This window comes from Lithobates pipiens, unplaced genomic scaffold, assembly GCF_037356315.1.
Source record: "Lithobates pipiens isolate NorthernLeopardFrog02 unplaced genomic scaffold, aLitPip1_a1.2 Scaffold_35, whole genome shotgun sequence".
NCBI classification, from domain to species: Eukaryota; Metazoa; Chordata; class Amphibia; order Anura; family Ranidae; genus Lithobates; species Lithobates pipiens.
This window is the reverse complement of record NW_027507811.1, coordinates 5,437,772-5,460,430: the sequence shown is the minus strand read 5'-3', so window position 1 is coordinate 5,460,430 and position 22,659 is coordinate 5,437,772. Positions and strand designations below refer to the sequence as shown.

Genomic DNA, 22,659 nt, shown 5'->3' with positions numbered 1-22,659 from the left:
ATGATCGGATTTTCTGACAACTTTGTGCTACCGTGTGTATGCAAGACAAGTTTGGGCCAAAATCCGTACCAAAATACCTCATGGTCCTCAGCTGTGAGGGTCTAAGACTGTTCAGATAGATACCTCATGGTCCTCAGCTGTGAGGGTCTAAGACTGTTCAGATAGATACCTCACGGTCCTCAGCTGTGAGGGTCTAAGCCCCTGTACACACGGTCGGAGAATCCATCGGAATGTGTCCTATCGGACCGTTTTGTCGGATAATACGACTGTGTGTGGTATGCATCGGACTGTTTCCGTTGGACTTTTTGACAACAAACACGAACGTAGTGACATCACAACGTACTGACACCACTTCAAAAGAGGACGTTCAATGACTCCAGCGCCACCTTTGGTCAACTTCTGTATTGTAGTCTGATCTTTTGCATTGGTTCTGAGCATGCGTGTTTGTACCTTGTACAAAAGTCCGATGCTTTTGCATACACACAGTCGGACTTTGCTCCATCGGACTTTTGTTGCCAGAAAGTTTGTCCGTTCGCACAGCCAACAAAAGTCCGATGAAAACAGAAAAAGTTTGTCCGATGGAGCATACACACGGTCGGATGTTGCAACCAAAACAGCTAATTTGCATGGTTGTTGTCAAAAAGTCCGACCGTGTGTACGGGCCTTTAGACTGTTCAGATAGATACCTCACAGTCCTCAGCTATGAGGGTCTAAAGCCTCATACACACAATAGGACTTTGTACAAACTTTCCCTTGGATTTTTGTACAAAGGGCGTCGGCCCTGAACTTGTATTGCATACACACAGCAGGACTTTTTCAGCCAACTTTCACCAAATCACGTGGTTTTTCTGCTCTTTGCCGCCACCTTTGGTCAACTTCTGTATTGTTGTCTGATCTTTTGCATTGGTTCTGAGCATGCCTGTTTGTACTTTGTACAAAAGTCCTATGGTTTTCTGTACACACGATCAGACTTTGCTCCATCGGACTTTTGTTGCCAGAAAGTTCGTCCGTTCGCACAGCCAACAAAAGTCCGATTAAAACCAAAAAAGTTTGTCCGATGGAGCATACACACGGTCGGATGTTGCTCCAAAACAGCTAATTTGCATGTTTGTTGTCAAAAAGTCCGACCGTGTGTACGGGCCTTTAGACTGTTCAGATAGATACCTCACAGTCCTCAGCTATGAGGGTCTAATGCCTCATACACACGATAGGACTTTGTACAAACTTTCCCTTGGATTTTTGTACAAAGGGCTTCGGCCCTGAACTTGTATTGCATACACACAGCAGGACTTTTTCAGCCAACTTTCACCAAATCACATGGTTTTTCTGCTCTTTATCGCTGTTAAGGAATCCAATGTACATAATGATAATCAGAAAATGTCTATTTGCTTATGTGTATACATGTTCCCACTCTCCTTACTTATTATGTAATATACAGATTGACTTTCTGTTCGTAGCCAAGATGGCGTCTATACCCTACATCCCCCGCGTTAGAAGAATGCATTCGAGATAAGAAAACCAGCTTCAACCGAACTTCAAGCATCAAGTTTCTTCATTTCTCTTGTATTGTAACCAATGAGATGTACCAATTAGACTGACATAGCAATGACGTATATTTCTGTATAAAATATTAACACCGCCCACTAATAAATCAGAATTTAGAAGTAGTTGAGCTGAACGTATCTCAGAAAGTGTTTACTTCTAATGTGCATGCACATTTATACTTTTTAATTAGGAATAGCAGCAGATAACCAAGAACTAATTTATAGTTCTTATCTATTACAATTGGCGCCCAACGTGGGGCTTCAGGCCACAATCGAAGGGAGACCGCATTCCAGGACTGAACAGCTGGCCAGATCAGAGAAGGGGGTTAAGCACGCAGCCCTAACAGTACGGTAAGCATATTTATCCTTACCATTTGTACGACTTCTCTGGTTTGGCTGGTTGATTTTGTCTTGTTGGCTCCTTTCGATTGTTCAAAGAGGCAGGTAACTTATTTCTCACCTGGAGCTGTTTTAACGAACCTGCTAATGGTTTTCTGCTGACTATTATCTGTTCAGTGTCTGTCATTCTGAAGGACTGCAGATTTAGCAGACTGAAAGTGCAGCTTCAGGCGTGTGTCCATCCTCACCCCTAGATTTTACCTCTAGTGGTGGGGTGGAATTCTGCAGGCATTTATAGACGGGGTTACTCGAGGTTGGCTGTGTAGGACCTCTGAGGGTTAATCTCAAGCTGTGAATTAGGGCAGTTTGAAAGAAGGCTTGCGGAAGAGGCAGTCTTGCAAAACGTCTATAAATGTTCGCTCGGGTGAGATTTTCCTGAGGGTTAATCTCAAACTGTGAATTAGGGCAGTTTGAAAGAAGACTTGTGGAAGTGGCAGTCTTGCAACCGTCTATACACGTTCTTATCGGGTAAGATTTTCCTGAGGGTTTATCTCAAACTGTGAATTAGGGCAGTTTGAAAGAAGGCTAGCTGGAATTTGGCAGTCTTGTGACTCAGGTGAGCTTTTCCCGAGAGCTATCTTTGCAGTTCAAAGAGTGTCAGGTGTCCTGTACTGTGTGTATTTGTCCATTACTGTTTGCCATACACAAAGAGGGTGACGGTGAGAAAAAGTGGCTACCTGAAGGATCAGTTGGGCCATAAGCCACTGCTCCACACCACCTCTGACGTGCTAGTTTTGACCCTCGAAGAGAACAGTCAGGAGTGTGCGAGGAGACAGATCTCTCGCAGGGATGCGAGCCCCCACCCTAGGAATTCTTTGATAAGACAGCAGTCAGAGGAGTATTAACCAATTTGTTGCCTGTATTCTCCTCTTAAGCCGTCCAAAGAAAGAAAGAGAGAGAGAGAAGGGAATGCTAGAATGTGATATTAGAAGAGGAGAGAAGATGTTGCAAGAAGAAGAGGAAATCAAGAAAGATGCAAATTGTACTATGTATGTGTATCACAGAGTTGATAATGTGGCTGTACCGCCCCCATATACAAAAACTGGAACGAAGGAGGAGAGGGACAACCCTGCTATCCGCCTAATGCCCACTCCCTTCTCACCACCCCAACCCAAGCATAACCCACTGTGACCACTCCCAGGCGGCCATCTTGGTACACCCAAGCCCTCACTTCAGGCACAGCCCAGTGCACTTCCTGTCGGCGGCCATCTTGGTACACCCAATAGGCCCAGCCATGGCATATAACCAGTTCTTCCCGTTTTAAACCAGGATGGTTCCTACCACACACCTGTCTTCCCTAATATGGAAGCACTACCTTCACAGGCCGGATATGTTAATGATGAAGAAGCATCCGAGTGGGAAGACCAACAACAGGCAGCAAGGCCACCTGCTGATTTAACCCCTAATCCGGCTCCATCCTCACAGTTCCGGGAGGATCTCAAACGTATGCTGACAACCATAAGAAACAGTGCCCCTTCCCTGCCCCAACATCAGTCTCGGTTACCAGAAGGGGCACCGGTGATGTTTGTCGCTTTTACACCAACAACAAGCAGTAACCTTAGTGACAAGTCTGCTGACCCAGAGAAACAGCCAATGCCCTTCTACCGCAGGATAGTGCAGATACAGGAAACTTACTCAGCTGCCTGGAGAGACTTGATCAGCCTATGCCAAATTAAAGCAGGACATGTCTTTTGGCCAGTCATGCAGACAGCCTTCAATGATGCCTGCCTGGCAAGTGCCACTTCTTACACCTCAGGCTTGGAGTTCTGTGCACAACTCCGCGACTGGGCAAAGGAGAAATTGGCAGATCAGACCACCACAATCCAAGATATTGCCCAAGATAAGGGGAGTCTGTGGAGAAGTATCATGCTAGACTCATACAGGCCTTTGATGATCTGGGCTTCTCCCTCTATGAAAAGACACACACACACATGTTATCATCTGCTTTTGTCTCAGGATTCAGAGAGGATATCAGAAAATGCCTGATGGTGGCCCGCCCTGAATATCGCTCAATGAAAATGTCCGATTTATTGTTGGTGGCAAGAGGGATAGAAAACCAAAAGGGGAAAAAACCAACGCCCCTCATGGTAACACAAGACGAAGATCCCGCCTACACTCGTCTTCCACCACTGCCCAATACCAGGGAGAAGATCATCTGTTACAACTGTGGAAAGCGGGGTCACACCTGAAGAGAATGAAGAGCCCCAAGACATCCGAGACAAGACAGGGATCCCCGCGAAGGGCAACGTGGAAATGAACCTCCACCACCACGCCCTAACTCACGCTAGGAAATGGGCAAACCCGTGTCACCCCTTATGACAGTGTCCTCAAATGAGACTGGAGGACCCCTAGCAAAGGTCACGTTACCTATACAAGGAAAACCTACCACTTTTCTCATTGACACGGGTGCAGCCAGGAGTGTGTTGAGAGCTGAGGACCTGCCTGATAATTCTTTTCTTTCCACTATTGATGTTTCCTGCGTGGGAGTGGATGGGGTGCCCCGCTCCAGTCCACTCATTGAGCCTCTCCAAGTGGGGACATTTCCTGATTTGCTTACCAGATTTGTGGTGTCCTCTACATGTCCCTTGAATCTACTAGGAGCTGATGTGCTGTCCAGACTACAGGCCTCAATCATTTTCACACCTGAAGGGGGGGTGAAGTTACATACTCCCCTATCCTTGTAAGACTCATCTGCCTTGTGTTCTCTGCCTCTCCTGATGACACTTCATGGAGCAATAACTCCAAGTTCAATACCAAAGGAAGTACTTGACAGAATTCCTGCATGTCTATGGTCCACAGGCCCGGAAGACATTGGTCACTTAAAAGTGCCACCAGTTTCAGTCAAGCTCAAAGAGGGCGCATCATTGCCCCGGAAACCACAATACCCACTTAAGTTGGCTCAATCAGAAGCTATCTCAAAACATGTAGCTGCCTTGGTCCAGAATGGGGCCTTGATCCCCTGTACCTCACCATGTAATACACCTCTTTTTCCTGTCAAGAAGAAAACACCTAAGGGAGAACCTGACAGATACAGGATGGTGCAGGATCTGCGAGCAATTAACAAAGTCACAGTGTTGGACACCCCAATTGTGCCAAATCCACATACCTTATTATCAGCTGTACCTCCAATGGCTGAGTACTTCACTGTGGTGGACCTGGCAAATGCATTCTACAGTGTACCCCTGCATCCTTCCTGCAGGTACCTCTTTGCCTTCTCCCACGAAAAGAAACAGTATACCTGGGCAGTTATGCCAAAAGCGGCACAGAACTCTCCAAGCTAGTTTGCAAATGCTACGGCTATCATCCTTGACACATAACAAGAGGATCACCTGGAAGTGATTCTCCTCCAATATGTTGATGACCTTCTCCACTGTGCAGCTGACTTACCCACTGTTGAAGTCACCTCAGAAAGCCAGTTGTGCTATCTTGCCAAACAGGGCTGCAAAACCTCAAAGCCCAAATTGCAGTGGTGCTCAACATCTGTAATTGTTCTTGGACACTGTCTTGTCCCATGGGACAAGACACCTCACTGAAGACATGGTGAAAGCAATCTCTGACATCCCACTGCCACAAGGCCAGAAGCCCCTTCATTCCTTCCTTGGACTAACTTCGTATTGCAGAGCATGGATTCCAGAAGGCTCCCTACTGATGCAGGCTTTGTATGATACCCTGAAAGCAGACCCCTTCCAGATGTTTCCTGAAGCAATATCCAACTTTGAGGCCTTCAAGCACACCATCTTTGGTGCTAGGGCTCCCAGACTATGTTCAAGCCATTTGTATCCGAACATCTGGGACATGCTACAGGTGTACTCGCCCAATCACACGGCATCTGCCTACTCCCTATAGGATATTATTCCTGTCGGCTGGATGCGATAGCAAGAGGAGGCCCATCGTGCCTGTGAGCTGTCTTTGCTGCACAAGCCTTGTTTGACAAAACTTTGGACTTGGCTCTCGGACTCTGCCTCGTTCTGCTTGCTCCCCATGACATTGCTCCCATACTCCACCAAGATCCAGCCAAAACATCTGTCCATTGCCAGACACTTGAGACTCCTGTGTTTCTACCTTCTAGACAGCATTACTCTATTACGTTGTCAAACACCGAAACCTACCACCCTTCTTCCACTTCTCGAGGGGGGTAAGGAGGAGGAGTCGAGTCTTGACTTGTCACCCCATGACTGCATCGAACTAATGCGGCTGGAAACCACGCATATCCCCACCATGAGTGAAATACCCCTGCAGGATCCAGGTCACCACTGTAAACTCGGTTCTCCAAACTGAAACCTTACCGCCGGTGATGTCTGCACAGGTGGCAGAGCTGCAAGCACTTACTACAGCATGTAAATTGGCAGAGGGAAAAAGAGCCAACATTCATACGGACTCAAGATATGCTTTCAGCGTTGCCCATGATTTTGGTGTTATCTGGAAGGACAGAGGGTTCCTGACGGCTGCAGGAACACCTGTGAAACATAGCTCAGCCATCAAGGACTTGATGGACGCCCTGCTTCACCCAACCCAAGTGACTATACTAAAAGTAAAGCACACGACAAACTCAACTCGAAGGAAGCTCGAGGCAATCTAGACGATTCAGCTGCTAAACAGACAGCCAGTGGTCCACGGGAAGTGGACAGCAGGGTGGTAGAAGAAGACCACTCCATGCTTATCCTACGGACTCTCCCAGTGGACAGAGTTTATCTGAAATAATTACAGGAAGCAGCAAGTCCGGATGAGAAGGAAAGCTGGAAAACGGAGAGGAGCAACTCTCAGAGATGGACTATTCGAGTGCAACAAGAAGCCTTGTCTACCCAGGAGTATGTACCCAGCTATGGTGCAATGGGCAAATTAAGCTGCCCACTTGACAAAGACTCTTATGAACTTATGAGTTACTTCATTGACCAACAACTTCTGCAGATCATGAACTATCTGCAACAAATGTAACCCAGAATGTACAGAAAAGGCACAGAAGAAGCACCTGGCAAAAGCTCTATACCCCCTTCCAGAGGATACAAATTGATCACTCCCAAATGCCAAAGGAGTGACAGATTCGAATACGCCCTAGTGGAGGTGGACATGACTGCCAGGACCACAGCTAAGGAACTACTGAGTGAGATAGTATGTAGATTTGAGGTCCCAGAGGTGATAGAGAGCGATCAGGCCCAGCCTTCACAGCAACCCTTATAAAAGATTAGGGCAGCACTGGGGGTTCAGTTGGCTCTACACACTCCTTACCACCCTCAAAGTAGCGGGAAGATAGAAAGGATAAAAGGGACACTAAAAAACAGGATGTTAAAGATGGCTCAAAAGACTAACATGAGTCGGCCAGACAGTTTGCCCATTGCCCTGTTCAGTGTCAGACACACACCACGGGGGAAATATGCCCTATCCTCTTATAAAATTTAGTTTGGTTCAGCCCCCAGACTTGGCTGTTACTTTCCACAACAGTTACAGTTGCAATCTGATGTGTTGACTAATTATGTAACCGCATTATCATGAGGATTAACCCAAATGCATGTCCAGGTGTTTTCTTCCATTCCAGATCCTGAATTAGATACAGGAACACACCAACTACTGCCTGGAGATTGGGGGCTGGTAAAGAAATTTGTGAGAAAACATTCTCTTGTACCCAGATATGATGGTCCATTTGCTGACCACAGCCACCTCAGTCGAATTGGCCGGGAAGAATACCTGAATACACGCTTCCCACTGCAAGAAAGCTCCACCCCCGAGGACAAGATCCCGCCCACTTCATGACGACCATGCTGCATATTCTTTTTCTGTTTGGTCTAGGGGGGAGGCCCAGGAGGGGGTCATCACAAAAAAATGATGACAATTACATTTTGGTACAATTCTTCAGGTACACATGTGACCACCTTTACCTTTGATTACTGTGACTTAGTACCTTGTCCGTTTGACTCTTTCATGGCAATGCCATTGGTACAGTGACATCCCTGATGGTAAGGATATATATATGTGTGTTTTACAGACAGTTACTGGGGCCAGAATTGTGGTTCCTGGGAGGGACAGTGGGTTGGAACATAGGACCAGATTAGAGGGTAACTGGACCGGTGAATGTGCCCTTGAAAAGGTGATTATGCCCCTCCATATCCTAGCAGAAGATACCCCTGATACATATACTGACCCAGCACACAGTCAGAGGAGGAAGCGAGCAGCTCTCTCCGGAAGCTTTGACCCTCATGTGTACATAGATGCTATAGGGGTCCCAAGGGGGGTCCCTGATGAATTCAAAGCCAGGGATCAGGTAAAAGCTGGTTTTGAGTCTTTGATCCCCATAATAACTGTGAACAAGAATGTAGATTGGATCAATTACATATACTACAACCAACAAAGATTGGTGAATTTCACTAAAGATGCCCTGCAGGGAATTGCTGACCAGTTAGCCCCCCACTTCCTACATGACATTCCAGAACCGGATGGCCTTAGACATGGTGTTAGCTGAGAAAGGAAGTGTCTGTAAAATCATAGAAAAAACTAGAATCTGTTGCACCTACATTCCTGATAATACCGGCCCAAATGGTAAAGTAACTTTAGCTATAAAGAAATTAGAAGATTCGACATTGGAGTTGAAGAAGAACTCCGGTATTACAGACCCATGGGATCAATATTTTAGCTGGATGAGTGGGTGGCAGAAGGTGGTCGCCCAGATAGGGGTAACGGTACTAATAATCCTGGTTCTTTTAGCCCCGATTGTATGCTGTATTCTACCTTTCGTAAAGAAGTTAATGAGCAAGGCTGTAGACAACAGCCCACCTACATTTCTCCACCAAGAAGAAGAAGACCCTCTTATGATGGAGGATGACAAACCCTTCCCTCCTCTACAGTCACTCCCTGTCCATAATCTCACAATCCTCTAGGGTTATAGGGGTAGATAGCACCTGATTGCCCTTCTCCAGCTGTATCGAGGGGGGTAGTGAACTAGTTGCTGCCTAACTCTATATACAGCTTAAAAAGAGTTGCTGAGGAGAATGGGCCAGGTGAGTAGGACCTTTAGATGAGGGACAGAAGAAAATAGACATTTTAGGGGGGACTGTTAAGGAATCCAATGTACATAATGATAATCAGAAAATGTCTATTTGCTTATGTGTATACATGTTCCCACTCTCCTTACTTATTATGTAATATACAGATTGACTTTCTGTTCGTAGCCAAGATGGCGTCTGTACCCTACATCCCCCACGTTAGAAGAATGCATTCGAGATAAGAAAACCAGCTTCAACCGAACTTCAAGCATCAAGTTTCTTCATTTCTCTTGTATTGTAACCAATGAGATGTACCAATTAGACTGACATAGCAATGACGTATATTTCTGTATAAAATATTAACACCGCCCACGAATAAATCAGAATTTAGAAGTAGCCGAGCTGAACGTATCTCAGAGAGTGTTTACTTCTAATGTGCATGCACATTTATACTTTTTAATTAGGAATAGCAGCAGATAACCAAGAACTAATTTATAGTTCTTATCTATTACAATCGCCACCTTTGGTCAACTTCTGTATTGTTGTCTGATCTTTTGCATTGGTTCTGAGCATGCGTGTTTGTACCTTGTACAAAAGTCCTATGGTTTTCTGTACACACGATCAGACTTTGCTCCATCGGACTTTTGTTGCCAGAAAGTTTGTCCGTTCGCACAGCCAACAAAAGTCAGATAAAAACCAAAAAAGTTTGTCCGATGGAGCATACACACGGTCGGATGTTGCTCCAAAACAGCTAATTTGCATGTTTGTTGTCAAAAAGTCTGATCGTGTGTATGGGCCTTTAGACTGTTCAGATAGATACCTCATGGTCCTCAGCTGTGAGGGTCTAAGACTGTTCAGATAGATACCTCATGGTCCTCAGCTGTGAGGGTCTAAGACTGTTCAGATAGATACCTCACGGGCCTCAGCTGTGAGGGTCTAAGACTGTTCAGATAGATACCTCACGGGCCTCAGCTGTGAGGGTCTAAGACTGTTCAGATAGATACCTCACGGTCCTCAGCGGTGAGGGTCTAAGACTGTTTAGATAGATACCTCACGGTCCTCAGCTGTGAGGGTATAAGACTGTTCAGATAGATACCTCACGGGCCTCAGCTGTGAGGGTCTAAGACTGTTCAGATAGATACCTCATGGTCCCCAGCTGTGAGGGTCTAAAGCCTCATACACACGGTCGGACTTTGTACAAACTTTTCCGTGGACTTTTGTACAAAGGGCGTGGTCCACAAGTTTGTATTGCATACACACGGACGGACTTTTTGACAACAAACACAAACGTAGTGACATCACAACGTACTGACGCCACTTCAAAAGAGGACGTTCAATGACTCCAGCGCCACCTTTGGTCAACTTCTGTATTGTAGTCTGATCTTTTGCATTGGTTCTGAGCATGCGTGTTTGTACCTTGTACAAAAGTCCGATGCTTTTGCATACAAACGGTCGGACTTTGCTCCATCGGACTTTTGTTGCCAGAAAGTTTGTCCGTTCGCACAGCCAACAAAAGTCCGATGAAAACAGAAAAAGTTTGTCCGATGGAGCGTACACACAGTCGGATGTTGCTCCAAAACAGCTAATTTGCATGTTTGTTGTCAAAAAGTCCGACCGTGTGTACGGGCCTTTAGACTGTTCAGATAGATACCTCATGGTCCTCAGCTGTGAGGATATAAGACTGTTCAGATAGAGGATCTAAGACTGTTCAGATAGATATCTCATGATCCTCAGCTGTGAGGGTTGCTAGCAGTTTTAGAGTATCCCAAACCCCAAGTTCTACAAGGAATTTATTACAAATAGACAATCCCCTAGACTGTTTATTGGAGTCGGAGTGAATGGACTGGTGCTTGGGTGACTGGTGGCCTCTGTACTGTATGAGAAAAAGAGGGTATTTTAGGACTTTGAAGGAGGTTAACTCCACAATGTCAACAACCTCATTTTAAGTCCCAACTTTCCCGCTTCATTAATCTGTACTGTATGAGAAACAACCAGATATCATTCGTGGCTCCTGTGGGGGGAGCACTACACATCTATAAGGATATACAGTACATACACACACAGCACAAGGCCGTGTTCACACTACGAGAAGTTTTCCGGGGGCTGCAGTTCCTCTGAGCTCCACAAGGTGGTGATCTTCTCACTTCTACCCAGACAGGAAGTCTCTATGGAAGACAGGAAGTGATGTCAGGTACAGGAAGGAAGCTCCTTGTGATACGAGGTAGAGGTGACGTGGCTGAAATTGGCAGCAGAGAAGGTAATAATATCTTATTTTCTATTCTTTATCCCCCGTCATGTTCCGTCCTCTTCCTCCATAGTCACTGTGATATCTTTTCTCTCCAGCAGATGATGATACACACATATATTATTATTATTATACAGGATTTATATAGAGCCAACAGTTTGCACAACATGAGGGCAGACAGTACAGTTACAATACAATATAATACAGGAGGAATCAGAGGGCCCTGATCCTTAGAGCTTACAATCTAAGAGGGAGGGTCAAGTGATTCAAAAGGCAATAACTATGGGGGATGGGCTGATGGAGAAAATAAAAGTCCAGTTAGGTGGGGGAGGGATAGGCTTCTCTAAAGAAAAAAGTTTTCAGGGATCGGCTAAAATTGGACAAAGTAGGAGATAATCAGACGGATTGGAGTAGGGACCTCCATAGGATGGGAGAAGCTCTGGAAAAGTCCTGGAGATGAGCATTGGAGGAGGTGACATGGGAGCTAGAGAGCAGAAGGTCTTGGGAGAAATGAAAAGAACGATTAGGTTGGTATTGTGAGACGAGGTCAGTGATGTAGCTGGGGGCCGAGTTATGGATGACCTTGGTGATGTTCTTGCTATATAGAATTTTGTTTGTTGAATGAGTGGAAGCCAGTGGAGGGATTGGTAGAGAGGGGTGGAGGACACTGAATGGAGACCAGTGGTGGGATTGTCAGAGAGGGGTGGAGGACACTGAATGGAGGCCAGTGGAGGGATTGGTGGAGAGGGGTGGAGGACACGGAATGGAGACCAGTGGAAGGATTGGCAGAGAGGGGTGGAGGACACTGAATGGAGACCAGTGGAGGGATTGGTAGAGAGGGGTGGAGGACACTGAATGGAAGCCAGTGGAGGGATTGGCAGAGAGGGGTGGAGGACACTGAATGGAAGCCAGTGGAGGGATTGGCAGAGAGGGGTGGGGGGCACTGAATGGAGGCCAGTGGAGGGATTGGCAGAGAGGGGTGGAGGACACTGATTGGAGGTCAGTGGAGGGATTGGCAGAGAGGGATGGAGGACACTGAATGGAGGTCAGTGGAGGGATTGGCAGAGAGGGGTGGAGGACACTGAATGGAGACCAGTAGAGGGATTGGCAGAGAGGGGTGGAGGACACTGAATGGAGGCCAGTGGAGGGATTGGTAGAGAGGGGTGGAGGACACTGAATGGAGACCAGTGGAGGGATTGGCAGAGAGGAGTGGAGGACACTGAATGGAGGTCAGGGGAGGGATTGGCAGAGAGGGGTGGAGGACACTGAATGGAGACCAGTAGAGGGATTGGCAGAGAGGGGTGGAGGACACTGAATGGAGGCCAGGGGAGGGATTGGCAGAGAGGGGTGGAGGACACTGAATGGAGACCAGTGGAGGGATTGGCAGAGAGGGGTGGAGGATACTGAATGGAGACCAGTGGAGGGATTGGTAGAGAGGGGTGGAGGACACTGAATGGAAGCCAGTGGAGGGATTGGTAGAGAGGGGTGGAGGACACTGAATGGAGACCAGTGGAGGGATTGGTAGAGAGGGGTGGAGGACACTGAATGGAAGCCAGTGGAGGGATTGGTAGAGAGGGGTGGAGGACACTGAATGGAAGCCAGTGGAGGGATTGGTAGAGAGGGGTGGAGGACACTGAATGGAGACCAGTGGAGGGATTGGTAGAGAGGGGTGGAGGACACTGAATGGAGGCCAGTGGAAGGATTGGCAGAAAGGGGTGGAGGACACTGAATGGAGGCCAGTGGAGAGAATATTATGAGCTCAGCTTTGGATAGATTGAGTTGGAGGAAGTGGTGTGACATCAAGACTGATATGTCTGTTAGTAAATTAGTGATGCGGTGAGGAGACTGATGGAGTTGAGGGGTAGAGAGATAGATTTGGGTGTAATCAGTGTAGAAATGGTATTGGAAGCCATAGAGGCTATAAGCTGACCCAGGGAGGAGGTGTAGATGAGAATAGGAGATGTCCAAGAACAGGCACAGAAGTCATCAAGAAAGGTTGATACCGGTCCAGGCCGATAGCACAGCACTTCTTAAAGAAACTGGAGAAAATAGATAAATACAATGTGCCTCAAATGAGGAGAGTGACAGAGAGGGAGGTGGGTGAAGTACCTGAAAGATGCTATGTGGGGCTAGAAGGATTCCCACTCCACCTCCCTTCTGTCCACTGGGTCTGGGGGAGTGAGTCCAGAGAAGGCCATCATGGGAGAGGGAAGCAGGAGAAGCAGTGTCGGATTCATGAAGTCAGGTTTCAGTAACAGCAAGTAGTTAGTGATAAAGAGGTCATGGACAGAAGTGAGTTTGTTACAGACAGAGGAGGCGTTCCAAAGGGTGCAAGAGAAGAGGAGGCTGGTTTGAGGAAGATCGGAACTAAATTGTGTGGATTGCAGCTGTTGCCAGAGGGCATGGGGGGGATGGGAGATTTGGGCACAGTTAAATGATGGAGGTCCAGGGTTTGGGGTTTAATCTCCAGAGGTTAGGAGAAGCAGAAGGGTGGGGGAGGTAATATGGGAGTGTGATTTATATGAAGGGACATGCCTCAGAGTCCTGGAGGTTTTATTATCATGTGGGTTTAGAATTATCAGGAGTTGGTGATGCAGGAATAGGGAGAGGACAGAAGTGAGGGGGATATATACAGGCTGTGGGGTGGAGAAGAGGGGTGAGGAAAAGAGGATAAGGAGAGAGGAGACAACTGTCAGAAGGATTGGTAGAAAGCACATGTTATAGAGAGGAAGGAGAGCTGAGAGGGGAATATGATGTGTCCTGACAAAGCCCAAAGACAATGTTCATCTTTCAGTTTAGGAGAGGAGGGACGCACCCGGGAGAAATCATTCTGTGTACAGAAACCTCACACAGCGCCCCCCACAGCTCCTCCTCCCAATGTCCCTCCAATCAGAGTTAGAGAATCCTATGACATCACACTGACCTCACAGCTCCTCCTCCTAATATCTCTCTATCCGACTCTCTTTTTTCTGATGCTCTTAGGATGTGGGCCGACCCCTGACCTCCTCACTTTCAAAATAGGGCTGTTGGACCTCCATTGTATGTAATATCAGAAACCTCAACATGAAGTGGGGTTTAAATAAAGAGACCTGACCAGTGAGGTGAGGAGGATTCTGGGAATGTCATTTGATTTTACTATTTGTCTTCAGATCTAGAGTTTTCCTCCTGTGAAGTCTGGAGATCACATGACCATCACATTGCCTCCACCTCCCTCCCTGATAGAATAGAGAAATACAAAGAAGATTCTAGAAGTCACCAGAGAGATCATCGAGCTGCTGACAGGAGAGGAGAGCGGAGCCGGGAAGGACGTCATGATGGCCAATCAGCCGCCCCTCACATCACCGGGTAAGAGGAGACTTTATTGTAAAGGAGAGAGCAGTACGGAGGCTCCACCTAGATCCCCCATCATCTGATAAACACATAGAAACAATGTATTCAGTCAGTGTGTGTGTTTCCTACAGATGGATCCAGTAATGGGAACCCACCAGAGAGATGTCCCCGTCCTCTGTATTCCCGGGATTCCACACAGGAAGATCACACCATCCCCCACCATCATCAGGTAGATGAGGAACAATCACTGATAGTATCATTAGGATCTGTACATTATCTGCATTGTTACCATTGATGTCATTTTTATTATATATTCAGAGTGGAAACCTGAGAGATCCTAAAGTTGATGCTCAAGAAGAGTTTAAAATGGCGGATGAGCAGTATAGGGCGATGAAGGAGTTTTTTGAAGGAAATGCGGATCTGTATAAGGATTTCATGATGGGGCCACATAATACCAGGAACCCACCAGAGAGATGTCCCCGTCCTCTGTATTCCTGGGATTCCACACAGGAAGATCACACCATCCCCCACCATCATCAGGTAGATGAGGAACAATTATTGGTAGTTCTGATTTATACACAGCATGATTGTTACAATTAATGTTTTATTATATATTCAGAGTGAAAACCTCAGGGATGATAATATTGATATTAAAGAAGAGTATAAAGAGGAGGATGAGGAGTATGGAGTGATGGAGGAGTTTTCAGAAGGACACAAGGATATGATGGAACCACCAAATACCAGGAACCCACCAGAGAGATGTCCCCGTCCTCTGTATTCCCGGGATTCCACACAGGAAGGTCACACCATCCCTCAATATTGCAAGGTTGGTGGATTGGAGCATCTAGAACATGGACTTCTGGAGAGGATGTATTTTTTTATTATTATTTTTTTTTCTATGTGATGTCACAATAATAAATCTTCTATCTTACAGATGATTTTCTCTCTCATTTTCTTGGTTTAGAGTGGAGATCCAATGGATATAGAATTTGAGGTGAAATCAGAAGAAGAAGAGAGGTATGTGAGGGATGATCAGCAGTCTATGGAGGAGGATGGAATAACGGGGACATTTATAGAGGAGGACACTCCTACAGAGATCAGCACAGGTGGGTCATTAACACTAAATCCATTCCTCCACCCATACTGCTCACTGATTGGTCCAGAGTAGGGCGGGGGCTGGGTGATATCAGCCTGTAATCCCCTGGTCACTTTCCTGAGCTGTGTTCCCCGTCCTGTATTCCTGGATTTCTCTCCGATAATCTTCCTTCTCTGTGCTGCCGACACAATTTATGTATCTAGACTGGATTTATGGAGATTCTGGGGATCAGCTGGAAGAAAAATGTTGATATTCACCATAGATGTTACTAGATCTAGGCACCTGGGGTATGTACCTTGAGTCTTCTGCCCCATGCCCGGGTCTAGCAAGATCTCAGACAGAACAATCCCCCCGGGGTTACTTGCTCTGTTATTTGCTGGCTGTGCCGGGTGGAGGGATATGTCTGTATAGTCTCAGACCCAAGTCACTGAGTGCAGTCTCAGGAGATGGGAGGAGCGGTGTGGGACCTCTGCAACTTGTCTCATGTAATCATTTCATCTTCCACTGATTACTGAATGCCAATATTATTAATTATGATCCTTACACTGTAATTTATATTGTACATAACATACAGACTTTTACATGTTGATAATAATGTGATAACATCCTCCAACTTTGGAATCTTAAACAGAAAGTGATAATGGGGGAGGAGTCAATAACCCAATGATGGGGGTCTTCAGGATCAGTCCAGTCTTCATCTTGGTTGTTCTCCCCCCATCCTCACTCTCTGACCTCTGGTGGGGCTCAGCCCTGCTGTTATTCATGACTAAATCATGGACTAAATAAGGAAGTGCAGGACTTCTTGTGTTGGGAAGATGGCAATGAGTGATAGAGGGGGAGGGGACACTCGTTGTTTCCTCACTCTCTGACTAAGGTCCATGAATAAAGAAATGATCTGGTAGGAGATCAGAGGACCCATTTACTAGTTACCTTGAGGGGGAATTGTAAGATCCTCAGAGACAAAGCTGCCTGATGTGGGCGGAGTCCTGGTTTAGGGGAACCAATCAGCTCATGTCTAGTACTAATCTTTGTATTTCTATTTTAGTAGATGGACGGGAGATGAGGAAAACCTCAGAGGATTGTCTCACTTTGTCTCCAGACTGTAAAGTAGAAGATGAGGACATCACACAGTATAGTCCAGGAGAAAACCCGACCACCTCAAATGTCCATCCGGCACCACACAGTGTAGATGGACCATCGTATTCCTCTTATCCCGAGGAACCTCAGACTGTGCGGGACGGGGCCGGACCATCGTATTCCTCTTATCCCGAGGAACCTCAGACTGTACGGGACGGTGCCGGACCATCGTATTCCTCTTATCCCGAGGAACCTCAGACTGTGCGGGACGGTGCCGGACCATCATATTCCTCTTATCCCGAGGAACCTCAGACTGTGCGGGATGGTGCCGGACCATCGTATTCCTCTTATCCCGAGGAACCTCAGACTGTGCGGGACGGTGCCGGACCATCGTATTCCTCTTATCCCGAGGAACCTCAGACTGTGCGGGACAGTGCCGGACCATCGTATTCCTCTTATCCCGAGGAACCTCAGACTGTGCGGGACGGTGCCGGACCATCGTATTCCTCTTATCCCGAGGAACCTCAGACTGTGCGGGACGGTGCCGGACCATCGTATTCCTCTTATCCCGAGGAGCCTCAGACTGTGCGGGACGGTGCCGGACCATCGTATTCCTCTTATCCCGAGGAGCCTCAGACTGTGGAGGACGGTGCTGGCCTTCCAAAAGATAAGAGGTTTGCCTGTTCTGAGTGCGGGAAGTGTTTCCATTTGAAATCCAACCTTAATGTGCATAAAAGAACTCACACAGGAGTGAAGCTATATTCCTGTACTGAGTGCGGGAATTTTTTTTCAGATAAGTCCAAATTTTCTAGACACCAGAGAATGCACACAAGGGAGAAGCCATATTCCTGTCCCGAGTGCGGAAAATGTTTTTCACAGAAGTCCCATCTTACCGGACATATGAGATTGCACACAGGTGAGAAGCCATATTCCTGTCTTGAGTGCGGGAAATGTTATTCACAGAAGTCCCAACTTAACAGACATCAGATATCACACACAGGAGAGAAGCCGTATTCCTGTACTGAGTGTTGGAAAGGTTTTGGACAGAAAACAAAACTTGTCATACATCAGAGGTCTCACACGGGGGAGAAGCCGTTTTCCTGTCCTGAGTGCGGGAAATGTTTTTCAAGGAAGTCCAATCTTTACACACATCAGAGATTGCATATGGGAGAAAAGCCATATTCCTGTGCTGAGTGTGGGAAATGTTTCTCAGAGAAGTGCCATTTTAACAAACACCAGAGATCTCACACCGGAGAGAAGCCATATTACTGTCCTGAGTGTGGGAAATGTTTTATACAAAAATCACACCTTGTTGATCATCAGAGGTCTCACACGGGGGAGAAGCCATTTTCCTGTCCTGAGTGTGGGAAATGTTTTATACAAAAATCACATCTTGCCAAACATCAGAGGTATCACACGGGGGAGAAGCCATTTTCCTGTTCTGTATGTGGGAAATGTTTTTCACAAAAGGGCCATCTCAAAACACATCAGAGAACTCATACAGGAGAAAAGCCGCATTCCTGTACTGAGTGCGGGAAACGTTTTGTCCAAAAAAAAGAACTTGTCATACACCAGAGGTTTCACACGGGGGAGAATCCGTATTCCTGTCCTGAGTGCGGGAAATGTTTTTCACAGAAGTCTGATCTTTCCAGACATCAGAGATCTCACACGGGGGAGAAGCCACGTTCCTGCCCTTAGTGAGGGAAATGTTCCTCACTGAAGTCCTGTCTTCCTGTACATCAGGTGTCCCACACATCCCTCGAGGTGTATTGGTGAGTGCGGGAAATGTCTTGTATATGAATGTTGCTGGACATGTGGGGAAGAAGCACCCCCTGATATACACCTCAGATATACCCCATGGCTGATCTTCATCATGGAAGAAACAGTTGATAAGGAGATCAGAGATCACCAAAGACATGGATGAAGTGTTGTACCGTGTCGGCCATTGATAGCAGGAGAAAAATAAAAATGGAGTCCTTACCTCTCATTGGCTGAGTACATTTTGTGGGGGAAGATTTCACAAACACTTACTGGTCTGTTTCTATAAAACCTTTGTAGAATGAACGTGTAAAGGAAATGTGTGAGTTGTGTATAGAATTGTATTGTATTTTGTATGTATTGCACACGGCACTAATAATGTTTTCATGACATGTTTTGCATTCTTTCCAGTCCTGATTAGAATTATCCTGCCTATGTTACGCCCCTTGTATTAGAATTAGCCTGCCTATGTTACGCCCCTTGTATTAGAATTAGACATGTGCAAAAGGAAAAAATTTGTTTAGTCTAGTTTCGTTTTAATTCGTTAATTCATTAATTTCGTTTAGTTATATTCGTTAACTTCCTTAAATTCGTTTTCGGATTTCGTTTAGTTTTCTACCGAATTCGAAAAATCGGCCACATTCGAAAATATTTCAACGAAATTCGAAAATATTTCTACCGAATTCGAAATGATTTCAACATGATTCGACATTATTTCAACCACGTTCGAAAATATTTTGTGACCTGACTTTAGGGCCATGTATCTCGGGGTCACTTGGTGCTGGAAACTCCAAATTTGGATATGTTGTAGTGCTAGTACTATTTTGTTTGCATACCAAATTTGGGGTTTCTAGCTATAAGTGACCCCAAGATATGTGGCCCCAAAATCGGGTTGCAAAATGTTATTCTCTGCTCTAATAACATTTTGCGACCCGATTTTGGGGCCACATATCTCGGTATGCAAACACAATAGTACTAGCAATACAACATATCCAAATTTGAAGTGTCTAGCACCAAGTGACCCCGAGATACATGGCCCTAAAGTCGGGTCACAAAATATTTTTGAATACGGTTGAAATAATGTCGAATCATGTTGAAATCATTTCGAATGCAGTTGAAATAATGTCGAATCATGTTGAAATAATTTAGAATGCGGTTGAAATAATTTCGAATCATGTCGAATTCATTCGAATACATTCGTTATATTTCTTTCGTATTCGTTGTAATTAGTTATTTTTTTATTCGGACATTCGGATGCATCCGAATGTCCGAAAGATGCAAAATTCGGCCGAATTTCGATTCGTTACGAAACGAATTGCACAAGCCTAATTAGAATTAGCCTGCCTATGTTACGCCCCTTGTATTAGAATTAGCCTGCCTATGTTACGCCCCTTGTATTAGAATTAGCCTGCCTATGTTACGCCCCTTGTATTAGAATTAGCCTGCCTATGTTACGCCCCTTGTATTAGAATTAGCCTGCCTATGTTACGCCCCTTGTATTAGAATTAGCCTGCCTATGTTACGCCCCTTGTATTAGAATTAGCCTGCCTATGTTACGCCCCTTGTATTAGAATTAGCCTGTCTATGTTACGCCCCTTGTATTAGAATTAGCCTGCCTATGTTACGCCCCCTTGTATTAGAATTAGCCTGCCTATGTTACACCCCTTGTATTAGAATTAGCCTGCCTATGTTACGCCCCTTGTTATTATAAAAGTACAATTGTAATATTAATGTGACAGCTACGTAATCATGTGTATAAAAACCTTCAATTGCGTCATAATAAAACAGAAGAGTTATTTGGGAAGATGCGGAGCGTATCTTTTGTGTCTGTTCCCCACTGCAGTAGTTATTTATTTGGAACCGCTTATCAATATGAGGATAGGAGTCGCCTATCAATAAAAGTCCAGAACAAATGTGACGCGCATCCCCCCAGCCGTGACCGGTATTGGTCATATTTTATTTCAGTGATTTCCTATGGTCATCGGCTCCATCTAGTGGCAATAATGTGGCACTGCAGTATTAATACCGCATTATTGCCTCGTAGTTGAGATGACGGTCATAGGAAATTGCTGTGATAATGAAAATACGGGCAGAATTTGGCACAGCTGGGCGAATGCTCGTCACATTACAGGACATAAAATAATGAAACCAGCAATATTATACCAACCATTCATGTAATACAGAGAAAACTGCATTTGGCTATTGCTGCCGTACAATCAATCAGCTTATGAGTTTGGGTATCACCACTTCCTATTTCCATGTTTTGTATACAAAATTGTTTTTAATCGCCCCACGTGGGATTTTTTTATTCGTGTTTCAATAAATCATACTTTTTTATTCTATATTGTTATGTTTGGTTGCCTCCTCCTCAGATAGTCCCCCAGACCTCACCACTGCTCCTCAGACCCTCCCTAGACCTCCATTTTCCTCCTCAATCTCCTCCTAGACCTCCTCTTCAGACCCCCACCAGACTTCCTCGCTCCTCCTCAGACCCCCTCCTGTCCTCCTCCCACCCCCTTCCTCTTCAGATCACCCCAAGACCTCACCACTCCTCTTCAGACCCCCTCCTGTCCTCCTCCCACCCCCTTCCTCTTCAGATCACCCCAAGACCTCACCACTCCTCCTCAGACCCTCCCTAGACCTCCGTTTTCCTCCTCAATCCCCTCCTAGACCTCCTTTTCAGACCCCACCAGACTTCCTCGTTCCTCCTCAGACCCCCCCCCCCTGACCTCCTCCCACCCCCTTCCTCTTCAGATCACCCCCCCCCCCCCATCAGACCCCCACATGAAGGAAGAGATGCAGCAAAGATTGAATGGAATGGGGTCACACTGCAACTGCGTCCAATGCAAACTCTTCGGTTTGCTGCAATGTACCACAACTATTGGAGCTGTTTTGCCCATGCCACAAACATGACATACATTGTGCTCTGCATGCCGCCATTGGCCCCTCCCACTTGTGAGGGAGTTGCACAATTTGCCATATTCGCCCTGGGCGGTGGGTGACCTTGTCTCGACACTGGGTGCCAGAGGCTGCTTGGACTGAGACCACATCTCATAGGGTTTCAGATACAGGCCATTCCCCGGTCCTCAGCAAGACTCTCATCTGTGAGATAGAAGAAGAGCGCCCTCCTGCACTGTGCGGGGGTTCCTGAGATTGCACTGGATGGCAATAACTGTGCCGTTGCGCAGGGCAACCGGATGCCACAAAGAGACTCATGGTTAGGGATGAGCTCAGGCGTGTTCGCATGGACCACGTGCTGAGCCCGCCAGGAAGTCGGCGCAGCTCTGCGCTAATCACAGGCAGTGAGAGATTGCCCGATCAATGTCTCACTGCCTGTCATTAGCGCAGAGCTGCGCTGACTTCCTGGCGGGCTCTGCACGTGGTCCATGCAAACAGGCCTGAGCTCATCCTTACTCATGGTCCTCTGTGAGGGTCTAATGCCCTGTACACATAGTCGGACTTTCCGATGGAAAAAGTCCGATTGTATCGCGTTGTCGGAAAATCCGATCGTGCTTGGGCTCCAGCTGAGTTTTTCCGTCTGAAATTTCTGACACAAAGTTTGGGAGCTGGATCTAAAATTTTCCGAAAACAAAATCTGATCGTTTAAATTCCGATCGTGCGTAGACAATTCCGATGGACAAAGTGCCATGCATGCTCAGAATAAATTACGAGACGAAAGCTATTGGCTACTGACCCGTTTTTTAGTCCCGACATACTTCTTTTACGTCACCTCGTTCTGAATGATCGGATTTTTTGACAACTTTGTGCTACCGTGTGTATGCAAGACAAGTTTGGGCCAAAATCCGTACCAAAATACCTCATGGTCCTCAGCTGTGAGGGTCTAAGACTGTTCAGATAGATACCTCACGGTCCCCAGCTGTGATGGTCTAAGGCCGCGTACACACGAGAGGATTGTCCGTCCAACTTAGTCCGCTGAAACACATTTCAGCGGACAGTCCGCTCGTGTGTGGGCTTCAGCTGACTTTTTCAGCGGACAGTCTGGCGGACTAAGTCTTTCGGAATTTCCGTAATACAGTCCGTCCAACTTTGGTTTCAGCGGACAGTCCGCTCGTGAGTAGGCTAGTTGGACGGAGTAAGTATGGCGCATGCTCAGAAAGGATTTACACGGCCGAAGGTTGCATTGCAGTGTATTGGACGTCGTATTTCTAGTCCCGTCGTACGTGCTGTACACGTCATCGCGCAAGCTTTCAGCGGACTGTCTGTTCATCGTGTGTG

General features: G+C 46.4%; 4 protein-coding genes across 4 annotated transcripts in view; 3 read left to right on the top strand and 1 right to left on the bottom strand.

Annotated features, from left to right (window-relative positions):
- Positions 1–9,385, top strand: part of LOC143955832 (uncharacterized) — a 61,379-nt gene extending 51,994 nt beyond the window's left edge. The window contains exon 8 of the mRNA XM_077465953.1: positions 1,439–9,385. Coding sequence (XP_077322079.1) covers positions 1,439–1,443 — 5 coding nt within the window. The 3' untranslated portion in view covers positions 1,444–9,385. The remainder of the gene's footprint in view (positions 1–1,438) is intronic.
- LOC143955908 (uncharacterized) overlaps positions 1–22,659 on the bottom strand; it is an 865,587-nt gene that overhangs the window by 237,501 nt on the left and 605,427 nt on the right. The gene's annotated exons all lie outside the window — the stretch shown is intronic.
- Positions 11,078–15,396, top strand: LOC143955910 (uncharacterized). The gene is made up of 5 exons (XM_077466033.1): positions 11,078–11,174; positions 14,312–14,507; positions 14,624–14,721; positions 14,811–15,032; positions 15,112–15,396. The coding sequence occupies exons 2-5, from the start codon at positions 14,474–14,476 to the stop codon at positions 15,394–15,396; spliced, it is 639 nt and encodes a 212-aa protein (XP_077322159.1). The 5' UTR covers positions 11,078–11,174; positions 14,312–14,473.
- LOC143956093 (uncharacterized) overlaps positions 15,469–22,659 on the top strand; it is a 52,152-nt gene continuing 44,961 nt past the window's right edge. The window contains exons 1-2 of the mRNA XM_077466225.1: positions 15,469–15,598; positions 16,634–18,316. Coding sequence (XP_077322351.1) covers positions 15,469–15,598; positions 16,634–18,316 — 1,813 coding nt within the window. The remainder of the gene's footprint in view (positions 15,599–16,633; positions 18,317–22,659) is intronic.

What these genes read in the sequence shown, in the direction of transcription:
- LOC143955910 (XM_077466033.1), top strand. Translation starts at nt 14,474, where the DNA reads ATGATGGCCAATCAGCCGCCCCTCACATCACCGG. An exon ending in GCCGCCCCTCACATCACCGG is followed by an intron (nt 14,508 to 14,623) that starts GTAAGAGGAGAC and finishes TGTTTCCTACAG; the next exon opens with ATGGATCCAGTAATGGGAAC. An exon ending in CCATCCCCCACCATCATCAG is followed by an intron (nt 14,722 to 14,810) that starts GTAGATGAGGAA and finishes TTATATATTCAG; the next exon opens with AGTGGAAACCTGAGAGATCC.